Consider the following 11846-nt stretch of genomic DNA (forward strand, 5'->3'; position numbering starts at 1 on the left):
TCCGGCTCCGGCTCCGGCCCGGCCGCCGGCTGCTCCGCGCGCATGCGCCGCCGCCACGTCCTGCCTACGTTGCACTTCCGGCCGCGTCGGGCAGTGGCGTTAACCCTTGCGGGGCCGGCCTCGCCCTGCGTCCGCTCAGCACTGCTGTCCCATCTTTCATGGGGAAAAACCACCTGAAAACCTTAATTTCTAGGAGAAAGTCCTTTGATTGTGAGGGAGGGGAACACCTTTTTCTTGGGGGCAAAAACACCCTCTTTTCTGGAGGGGAAATAAAACACCTTTTTTGGGGGAGGGTGAAATACCTTTTTTCCCCCGGGGGAAAACATACTTTTTTTTTTTTTTTTCCTTCTGGGGGCAGACCTTTTTTTCAGGAGGGGGAAAAACCACCTTTTTTCTGGGGAGGGGAACACCTTAACACCTTTATTTTTACGGAAAAAATAACCTTTTTTGGGGGGGGGGGGACACCTTTTTGAGGGGCAGGGAAAAAAACCAATTTTTTCGTGGGGAAAAAAAATACTTCCCCCCCCCCAGGGGAACACCTTTTTTCAGGATGGGGGAAAACCACCTTAACACCTTTATTTATAGGGGGAAAAAACCTTTTGTTTCTGGGGGGGGGGACACCTTTTTCTTAGGGGGGAACCCTGCTTTTTGGTGGAGAAGAAATAACCTTTTCTTCTCCCTGGGGGGACACCTTTTTTCAGGAGCAGGGAAAACCACCTTTTTCTGGGTGGGGAAACACCTTAACACCTTTATTTCTAAGGGAAAAAAACCTTTTTTGGGGGGGAAACACCTTTTTCTGGAAATACACATTTTTCTCTTTTTTCTGTTGGGAACAGAAATGAGTGGTTGGATCCAGACCCAGCCCCCGGGGGGCTGGCAAAGGAGCTGTGGCCTCAGGGCGAGTTGCAGTCCATCCCTCGCTAGGCGAGAACAAGGGGCTGCTGCAGGAAACTGGCCCTGCTGCACATTACATGTATTACACAAGTCATGGGCGAATTACGCAATAAACTTAGACCGACGGCACATGATCAATCCCACAGTGAGCTGCTGAATCGCGCCATAAGTTTCAGCCACCCACACGTGCAAAATAATGAGAACAAGGGGTCACAACATGCCTCGAGCCCCGGCTGCCTCATACATGGGTTATATAATTCACTTGGAAATCGTGCAATGAATTTAGACCGAAGTATCGATCGCGCAGTTAACTGGTGAATCGCGCCTGTGGATTCCTATGTGAAATATCTGGGTTTATCTGAGGCTTGTGTCTGGAAACCTAACAGGGCTAATGTTGTGTGGCACCCCACGGCACCCTTGATAGGATCTCCTGGCACTCTAGGGGGGCTGTAGCACCTTAGTTGAGACTCACTGCTCCAAGGCACCATCCTGACCCGCCTTCTGCCTGCTGTCTTCAGCTAATCCAGCTCCGAGCTAAACTGAAACGCGTCTCTTAGACATCTCCAGTCCTGGACGTCTCTTGGACAGAGATCACAGATAATGCTTTGACCGCGCCAAATTACAGGCCCAAACCAGGGATTCTCACTGGCGCAAGGAGACTGTCTGCACTTGGAGGGAAAATGATGTGCAGTTCGCCAGGGTTGCAAGACGGTTTCCCTGGTAAATTCGATCCGTAGGGAATAGTCTGAAACCACAAACCTTATTCCATTTAAGATCAGAGGGTAATTTCCATTAATTGTTATTCAAAAAAAAAATACTCTCAAAGGGGTGGCCTATCTTATGATACAATATAAAGCCACATGGTCTATTTTATACGTGTTGGAAGCAAATGCTGAGAGCACATTTATACCATTATTGGGGTTTTTTTAAATTTAATCACTGGCTTTAGACACCTCAGAGCAGTCTTCTAACGTTTACATATGAATCCCAGAGACAATATGCTGCTCATTTTCCATATGACTCCAGCGCTGGCCTGGATGCTTAAAAAGCAGGCTATTAGCCTGCTACAAATGCACGGGAGACTAACAAGAGTAACTCTCATTACCATTAATGGTAGCTACATACATAACCTGCTTAGATCAGTGAGCAGATAATGGACCTCTAGATGTGTGTACATCAGGAGTGGGCAATGAAACAGAGCAGATTCTACCTATATAATTTGCTCTTCCAGCTAAAGGTAAAGTGGCATGTTCGATAAGCACTGCTATTTTCTGGTAAGCGTGAACTGATGTGAAGTGAGATTCCCCATATAGAGGCCCCATATTACAGAATCTAATTAAGAGTATTTATCTTAGTGTTTCTGTAATTGCTCTAGGGCCCTGTGACTGGTGTCATTGTTTATTCTGCAGTGTGTCTGGTTGGGCTCCAGTTGCACATTCAATATTTGATGGTCCCAGCCTCGAGGGAGCACTGTTGTGCAACATTTTTCATCCATCACGATGCAGAGCTGAGCTATTAATGCTGCCACTGATCTTGGTGAATTGACCAAATGTGAACATTCACACACTCTGGGCGGCCAAGCCTTGCAACGGCAGCCTTGTCTGGATGTGGTCAAAATTGCCACGAATAAAACAGCAGTCTGCCTTGTTATTCTCTCTCCTGTTCTTTCAAAGAAGTGATAAGTCCTGAATGGCTTGGGAAAATGATTCACTTTGGTTTTTATGCTATAGCAGCAATGCTGCACTCCTTCTTTTCATGATAGTCATCTTTATTCACATGAAAAAATCAGCAGGGGTAGACACTTATATACGAAAGAGTTGCAAGATCAACTTTGGTGAATGAAAGAAAGCCTCCACTACCTCCTGAGCACCCCAAAGCTTATGTCTCTTTGTGCCATGCTGCCCTGCCTGCTGCCTTCTGCAAATGAATTCATGCCATTCCCTGGCAAGTTTGCTCTGTGGCTGGAATCTGGGATGGGTACCCGCTGCAACTCCCTTCCCCCCCCCAGAAATGTGTGACAGATCTCTGCAATACAGTAAGGACATGTTATCTATTTACATTTAAAGCTCAGGAACAATGTTCTGCACTTGTCTTCCATCCAATGCCATTTTCTAGATAGGTATCCAATTAGAAGCCATAGTATACATATTGTTAATTCAGTCATATAGAATGATAACCGTTACACCCAGTTGTCGTAAGATGTGAAATGTCAGGGCAAAGAACAAACAGTAGGAGAGATGAATATAAAATATAAGTAAATATTTGTAACATTTTTTATATTCTCCAGTTCTTTTCTATCTTTAATTTTACTTGGCTGCAACCAGATACTGCTTATTTGCTGCTGGTGTGCAGGTGGGAAGGAGTACTCTGATTTCAAAACATGGGGGGCTGATTTTGCCTACGTGTGTCACATGAGCAAGCCTGTTGCAGTCAGTGAAACTATTTGAGAGAGACAGCTTTTCAGGATCTGGCTTGTATATCAAAATTGTGCTGTGAAGTTGGGGATTTAAAATGATTTTTTGGAAGCTTCTTTTGAACCTGATCCTATGAAGCAAGCATTCCAGAGTGTAGTAGTCTGACCATTTACCAGTCCCTTTCACTAACCCTTTCAAACCCCGTAAGAGTAGTTATGGATTTCAGCAGACCAATCCATCACTCTTGCCCAAGCAATCTCACAGGAGTGGTGCTACCATAAGTTTTATATTCCACGTGTCAATTTGACAATGTAGCTATGACTCAATTAGACCTACCTTCTCTTCTGGAGGGGATGACAGTCAGGCCATGGGGAGGTTTTTTCAGCTAAATACTTGGAGATCTTTTTAAAGAGAAACAAAAGGGAGTGTTAAGGAGGTGGCTATTCACGCCAGTCCCTCCCGTGTCTGGGAAGAAAGCAAGCATAACTTTCTCTCCAAAAGCATCATACTGTGCTTTGTCCTAAAATTAATTAATGGCAGAGTTTCCATCTGTGTTTGGAACAGAGCTGAGTTCACCACTGGTACTTAAGACTGTCACTAATAATAGTAAGTGCTTTTGGCTTTCAAGACAAATTAGGCCTTGATCCAGCAAAGACTTAATTGCATGCATAACTTTACCTGCTTTAGTAGTCTCAGTGATGTCAGTGGGGTTACTCACCTTTCTGAATCTTGGCAGGACTGGAACTTATTAACATTGCTTTTATATCACATGAAAATAACAACAGAATGAAGAATATTAACCAAGAGCTGCCTTTTGAAGAAACCTCAGTATTACATTATTATTGCTGCTGCTCTTCTTAGTCTCTTTCTCCAATGATACCTTATGACTAGACCATTTGAAAAAAAGAATGAGTAGGTAATGCTCAGGTAGTCCTTTGGGGCTTAACGTCTGGCCATGCGTTCGGTCCAGTTTAAGAAATGAGCCAACTGAGAAAGTTTGTGGGTTGAGATACGGCAGAGTCCTACTACTAATACTTTAAAAATGCATATAGCTGAAGCTTTGAGTTAATGTCTTTACTAGCCAGCAGGCAACAGGTGGTGATAGCAGTAGTTAAAGCTTCTATGAGCTGCTAAGTCTTGGGACTCTTGCACTTCTTGGAGGTGTAGAGTCACTCAACTAAAACTCATCACAAATTGCGTCAATGCCAATCAAAGTTAGCAGAATGGCCAAGGCCTTTAGGGCTAATCCTGCTGATAGGTTAAGGGGAGAGAAACTTGGACTGAAACTACCCACCCTGGATTTGCATATGCAGCTCTAGATGCCTTGCGGTATATATATCTTTCTGTTGATCTCTTCACTGCCACATGACACACCACTTGTTCAAATGGAACAGGAAAGGGCCTAATACTTTGAGAGGGGGAGAAAATAAATAAAAGGGAACACCCCGCACCAAAATATGACCCTAAAAGACAGCTCCCAGTCAGAGAGCTCACTCATACTTCCAGCCTGAGAAGTTTTCATATCGTTTGAGAAATGATATGGAGCTGTGAAGCTCAGGGAGCTTGGCAGCTGCATTGCATTACCACTTGGTCGTGCTGTCTAGTGAAACTGCAGCTGGAAATGTGGCTGCAATCATGCTAGCTTCTCATATTGCATGAGCCGAGCTGTTCAGATGTCAGCTGCGACAGCTTGCTTTCCTGCCTGAATTAACCCCTCCCTTGGCACTCCCTTAGACCCACCCAAGGCTGTGCTTTGAAGGCACCTGCAATATTTTAATGGCATGCTGGAATGCAAATCTGCAAGTCTCTAGAAACCTATTTTAAGATGCACATCCCAAAGTATTTCACTGGGCCACTTCCAGTTCTCAGCCTCCAGGATATGAAGGAGATAAACCAGGAATTTCAATAGTACATATTCTGAATAATGGAGGATCTTAACCCTGCTCAGAGGGGGTTAGGACCTGTGGTATCAAAGCCATCCATTAAACTAAAATGACTGTAACAAACTGACAAAACCCAGGAACTGTTGAATTTAAGCTACCTTCTACCCTTCCCTCATTCCTTTACGCCTGACTATTTCTAGAGGTCAATACATCTCTGTGACATAGTGGGGAGCCTAACCTGTCTGTACCTCTAATTACTCATCAGTCAAATTCATTGCTCAACTCACTTGCCTTGAAGGGATTTTATGAGGAAGTAAAGAGCAAAAATAGTCCCTGGGTCAAAGTACTGCACTTATGATCAGTAAAACTGGGGATATCCCCCTACTTTGCCCCAACCTTTCTGTGTGGCCTTAACATGTCATTTATAGCTAACTCCTATTTCACCTTTATGCACCCAAATAAAATCTGAATGGTGCTTAAGTAGTGCCTTGATTGCAATTTGGGCACTTACACACGGTTTTGATTCTACGCTCTACACTGCCCAGAAGGCTGCACTCTGCCTACCTGAGTGCCTGGGTGAAAAAGCATTTTCCCAGGCACATACATAACAACAGGTAAGTCCCAAAACTTTGGCTGCAGAAGTGTTTGACACTGGAGAAGGAGTGTAAGCCAACTTCTTGACATTGCACACCTCCTCTGCCTGGCCCTGCTCTTCCATGCTCTGCTGGCTCTGGGAAATTGAGCATCTGTATTTTTGGGAATGCCAATAAGGCTGTACATGCTCTGAGTGTGTGATGTGCCCTGCGCATTTTGTTTTTAAGCCTTGGGGTTCTCACTTTTACGACCCAGACCAATCATGTCCGCAACAGACTGTTCCTTTCAGAACAATTCACAGCGATCATGCCAGCGTGGGTTGATATAGCCTTTAATCTGCAGAACCATACCTGGGCCATCACCCTGACAGCTCAAACCCTTCATGGAATTGCCATGTAACCGTACAAAAGTACTCTGCTTTGGCTGCTTTTCTAAGACATAGATTAGCTATTATGCACGCAAGCATATGCACACCAGCTTTTTGTCTTTCACTGTTAAACACATGCTCACAAACCTTGGGTGTTATATTTAATGATATGCAGAGAAAGGGGGAAACAGTATAGGTATAAAACCTTGCTTCTCATTAGATTTCTATATGAGCACAAAACCCAAACCTTGGGTGTTATATTTAATGATATGCAGAGAAACAGGGGAATAGTAGAGGCATAAACCTTGCTTCTCATTAGGTTTCTATGTGAGCACAAAAGCCCAGATTCTCTTCTGTGATACACTCCATTGGCAGGGGACGGGACAGGCAGCACAGATGTTGCTGGCCCTGGATCATGGCTGTGTTACCTCTAATAGTAGGGGCCATGGCCCAGGAAAAAGGAGCTAGATAGTTAGCAAGATCATGTAGGGTCTTGGGGGTAGGGTGAGCTCTGTGAAAATCATGTCTTACCTTCCTGGGCAAGTGCTGTAGCCACTAAGCTTTGTCCTGTGAGGTTAGCAAGTGCTGTTGCTCCTCCTCCATCTAACCTCACAATTTTTCTGTGCCTAAAATGTTGTGACTTCGCTGCACCACATCATTAATCAGCCAGAGCTCATCCCTCCTGAGCAGGCTCAGTGGGTGCACATTCCCTTTCAGGCACGGAGCTGAATTGTAAGCTAGCTGTGTGAAAGGGCCAAAAGCATCAGTGGCAAAAGTGCCGTATATGTGTGTCAAGTGAAACAGGATTCAGCCTTCGCTGCCTGTGATGAAGCCACCAAAAGTTCAGGCAGCCAAAATACAAGCAGACTTCTGAAACCTGGGCCCTAGCTCTGCTTGAGCCATAGTCTGCCTTTTGCCAAATGGCAATAGCAGTATTCGACCACCTTTCCTGAGCAGTGTGAAATGCAGCCGATGACTACAAGAGAAGCCTGGAAATGCAAAGCGGCTTTATTAGACAGCCTCCCCGCCATGAACAAGGCTTTGCAGGAATCAAAGGGAAAATGACAGATTTCATGCACCAGTTATGGCAAATTTCACAGATTGCCCGGGGCTGCTAGGGGAGGATGTCACAGCACAAAAGTAATTTATATTGTTTTATATGGTTCCAGACACTGGATATGAAAAGAAACAGCTCAAGCTGTTTAGCTCCGCTCTGCCTGTGGCTTCTTCCTTTCTGAGATGTGTTCATTTGGCTGTGGAGGAGAACAGGCCTTGGTTCCAATGGACAGTCTTCCAGAAGAGCCCATTGTACAGGGGCCGCAGAGGGGATGCGGTATGCCATTAACTGCCCAGTGTTGCCTACTTCTGTAGTTACGCATGCTGCCTGTGGTTCCTCTGGCAACAGGAATGACCACTGTAATCTCTCCAAACAGACTGACCATCGCTAGTGATCCTGCCCCAGGGTCTATATTGCCTTCTGCTGGCCCGAAGTCCAGGAGTGACTGTACAGTCTCTCCCTGCTCGCTACTCAGGAGTCAATCATCAATAAAAATAACCCCCCTGAGATATTGAAAGCTAAAGAATGCCTTACCCTTAAAATAAAGGTGAGCCTTGGGTCCTGCAATGGCTATCGCTTTTCTTCATCTCATTCTGATGCCTTCATAGGCAAATCATCTTTGCTGATGCCTGTGTGAGTATGGCAAAATAGTGGAATTGGGCCCATCCATCTGAGATTTATGGTGTTTCAAGAGAATCTGGGCATGGCATCATGTCAGTAAATCCTTGCAGATGAGCCAAGTAGAGCTTTCTGAGATAAGCAATAAAGGGGAGCAAAAAAAAAAGAAAGTTGGCAATATTTTTTATTTGACTACTGAAAACCAAAATGAAATGAGTGTGCTTTCTAGAATCACACACTCCCCCGTCAAGCCATGAAAAATGGAGCTATGGGAAAGCAATAAGAACAGCACTAAGATATGATGATAAATTAAAAGGAAGCATAGATAGAAAGCAAATATGAGGTGGGCTGGAGACCGTCCCGCTAGCTGTGCGCAGATCACGACAGAGACGAGCTCTATTGATCGGGGCAGAAAGCAAGAGTAAGGTTAAAAGGAGATGTGAATACGCTTCAGGAGCAGGCTGTACCTTCCCTCTCTGTTATTTATGGCAAACGGGACAGGACTTTGCTTGTTCACTGGACCCTGCCTAGGGAAACCAGGATGGCCTATTTCTAGCAAGCTGTTCATTGCCTGTGTACACAGCAGGTCAGAACTGAACTCGTTGGAATCAGTGTGGGGTTGTCTGGGTGGGATTGAGCGGCCCGTACTATACAGCTGTCAGACTGGAAGATCTAATGGGAACATTTGGCATTACGCTTTGTCAAACATAAGCACTCAGTAACTCAAATCGGGGGCCCAATCCTACATGCCCACCTTCACCCAGGCTGCAGCCTAACTAGGCATTTCAGACGATGCCCAACTTTCAACATGCGAGTATTGCATGTCAGCTGGTGTCAACGAAGACTATTCACTGGCTTGAAGCTAGGTATGCGTGCATCCCACTAAACTGAAGCTCAGTGGGACTGATGCTGATAAGGACAGTGCAAGTTGTTAGGGTGACAATATTTGGATTTTGGGGAGCTGTAAGGGCCGGATTCTGGAGTGTCCCGTTGTCTCCTTGAGACAAATCCACCCTGATCCTTGTGTTTTACCCTCCTTTAAAAGCTCTGGAGATCCTTGGTGGTTTTCACATGCATAAAAAGGCCCTACGAATTTTTCCAACTATTTAGTTGGTCTAATAAAAGATATCAGATTTCCCCAAAGCACCTTGTCTGCCTGTGTCCTTAGACCAATGTAGGTACAACCAACACCCCTAAAAAGCCCCAATAAACACAGTTTCCTTTCTCTCCTGTTACTGTTTCTGAGGACAAACCCATAGCAAGAAAATCTTTTCCATGGCTAGCTGGGGCTAGCCAGTATCTTAGCAATTTTTGGCAGCGCCGGTATCTTAGCAATTTCCCAGCACTGTTTCCTTTGTGTTCTAATTCTGTTTGAAGATAGCTGTGTGCATGGATGTCTCCAAAAGCAAGAGCTGGCATGGAGAATGGAGGGCACTGAAATAAATTCAAACAGAGCCCAAAAACTTACAGACACAGTTGCAATCCAGCCTCTCGTATGCTGTTCCAAACCAGTAGCATCAGATTTAAATCAAATTAGCGCAGTGCCAGCCGACTCCTGTTATCTCCTGTAAGTTTTGAAGCAGTATTTTAAAATGCTGATTCCAGGATGTTTGACCCGGGAGGGCAGAGTGAGCTTTCCCTGTCCAGATTGTGGATTTTTTTTCCTCCGTGTCCACAAAACAAAATGAACTAAGCACAAGGGAACAGCAGATAGGGGAAAAAAGCCTTCAAGTACTTCCAGCTCACACAACTGCAGCCAAATCTTCTTCCATCCACTGCCTTCTGTTTGAGGAAATTTGATTTCTTTTGTGGGTACGTTCCTCTCACCTGGATTAAAATGTGTTTCATTGCATTTGGCTGCATTAATTGGTGCATGTCAAGTTATGTTGAGTGAGCAGGCCAGATAATCAATATGCTTCAGCATTTCAAACCAAGGGGATTAGTGTTCATTGAGTGGCCTGACTCCTTGTTTTAGGCATTCAAGGTTTGTTTGTTTGTCCTTTCTTTCCTGGCTGCTGATTTGAATGACAATTGCATAGATAATAGCAAGTCATTCCTTTAGGAGTCATGCCACTTTGGGACAAATCCTACTTCTTTGGGGTATATTTAAGCAGTGCTTTAATGGGCCATTTGTCTCCTTAGCCTTATGAAGTCCCCCCCCACACACACACCATATTCTGACACCACTGTAACAAGTTCTGCTTTGTGTTTATTTAAAGAAAAAGGGACAATTGATTATTTACAGTGACAAATCCACTCCTGCTTTGAAGCTGATAGCAAAGCTCTGATTGACTTCAAAGGGAGCAGAAGGAGACCCAGAGGGACACAGCTAACTTTGCAATGTATCCATTATCTTGGCAGAAAGGGGGAAGCCATCGCATTACGATTAAATGAATCATTTCCCCCTCATTCCCGGATCTTATCATCCCATTGTGCTGGTGCTTTGCAACAAGAAGCCTCTACGGGACAGATATGATATACTCCTTGGTCCCGTGGATGGGGGATGTGGTCCCTCCACATCTTGGCTCCTCCCTCCCATCTGTGGTTTGCCTCCAGCGGGGTAAGGAAAGAGGAGAATTTATGCTCCCCTAAGAAAAGGACTGGGGTTGGCTTTCAGGCCAGGGGACAAAATCCAGTATCAGCTATTGCACGTGGGACCGCTCTGCCATGTATTATCCATGGCCTTAGAGTGGTGCAGATCCTCTCAAATGGTGCGGGAGCCTGTGCTTGAGAGGAAGAAGTTGGTGGGAGGAAACAGATGGTCCAACCTGTCTAATTGCTCTTAATTATTGATTCCTGTGTGATTTATGCATGAAGCTGAGTGAAGACTCAAGCCCCCTGTCATCCCTATTATTCTGCACATGTCACAATGGAGCTGTGATCCCCTGGTTGTGGTCACTCTTCACAAGGCTTCTGGCTAACAGGCAGACACAGCAAATGGTAGGCTAGTATTGCAGAGTCTGGGCAGGAAGGGAGCCTGGGGTGCGCCGCTTCTTTGCCCAGGGAGCCCGACTCTCTTCAGGTCCGGATGCCTGGCACATCACATGCACAGGATTCCCATTGCTGGAAACCTTCCTGCAAACCCAGAAGTGACATCAGTTAAAAGACTCTTGAAGGAACTGCGATTCCTCTAACACCTGCTCCCAGAGCCTTTGCAAAGAGCCAAGGAGGTGAAACGGCCTGTGGGGTTGGGACTTATTGCCGGGCGTGATCTGCCTACCCCAGGCTGGTGCGAGTGTGTGGCCTGCCTGCCACCCAGGGATACCTGGGCTCGCGGTCCCCCATGGGTGGCTGAGGTACGCAGCGGTTTCCAGCTGCTGGAGAGACTGGCAGAGTCCACAGGCCGCCAAACCAGGGCTGGACACAGGCACGGGCCGACAGAAAATAGTGACGATAATGATTATGGTCATCAATGGTGATACTAAAAGTTTCCCTGGGGCCAGGTGCTGTCCCAAACCCGGGGACAGATTGGGAAGAGTCCAACACGACTTGCGAGGAGCAGCCCTGGGCTTATTCAGCCTGCAGAGGAGAGGGGGGGATTTAATAGCAGCCTTCAACTCCCGGAAAGTAGGATGGAGCTGGGCAGATGACACAAGGAGCAAGCACTCGGCTCCAGTGGCAGCAAGGGAAGCCGAGGTTGGATACGAAGACAAACTTTCTCACCAGGAGGGGAGTCAAAAAAAGCCACCGGAGCGGCGGTGCCGTCTCCACCCTCGGAGGTGGGCTGGTGCTGCGGGGCGCAGGGGGCTGGGCTAGCTGTCTCGGCATTGCCCTTTTAAGACGTGGCCCCACTCCCCCAGCCCCAGCCCGAGCCGGCGGCTCCCGGGAGGGGCTCCCGCACTGGCTCGGCGGCGCGGCCGGGAGCGGAGCCGGGTGCCCGGCCCCTGCATGCGGGCTCGGCGACGATGGGATGCTGCACCGGGCGCTGCACCTTGATTTTCCTCTGCACGCTGCAGCTGGTGAGTGAGCAGCCGCCGGGCAAACTTCCCGGCCCGGCCCGGCCGGGGCGTCCGTGCAGC

At 46.7% G+C, this 11846-nt stretch overlaps 1 protein-coding gene across 3 annotated transcripts in view; it reads left to right on the forward strand.

Moving 5' to 3' along the window:
* Window positions 1-11676: 11676 nt before the first annotated feature.
* NKAIN4 (Sodium/potassium transporting ATPase interacting 4) overlaps window positions 11677-11846 on the forward strand; it is a 91313-nt gene continuing 91143 nt past the window's right edge. The window contains exon 1 of one of the 3 annotated variants that reach the window (XM_019510124.1): window positions 11677-11741. In XM_019510124.1, the coding sequence (XP_019365669.1) occupies window positions 11716-11741 (26 nt within the window). In that variant the 5' untranslated portion in view covers window positions 11677-11715. The remainder of the gene's footprint in view (window positions 11742-11846) is intronic. The other 2 variants (XM_019510122.1, XM_019510121.1) reach the window with 2 other exon arrangements.

Source organism: Gavialis gangeticus, unplaced genomic scaffold (genome assembly GCF_001723915.1).
Source record: "Gavialis gangeticus isolate Ggan-Ray unplaced genomic scaffold, GavGan_comp1, whole genome shotgun sequence".
NCBI classification, from domain to species: Eukaryota; Metazoa; Chordata; order Crocodylia; family Gavialidae; genus Gavialis; species Gavialis gangeticus.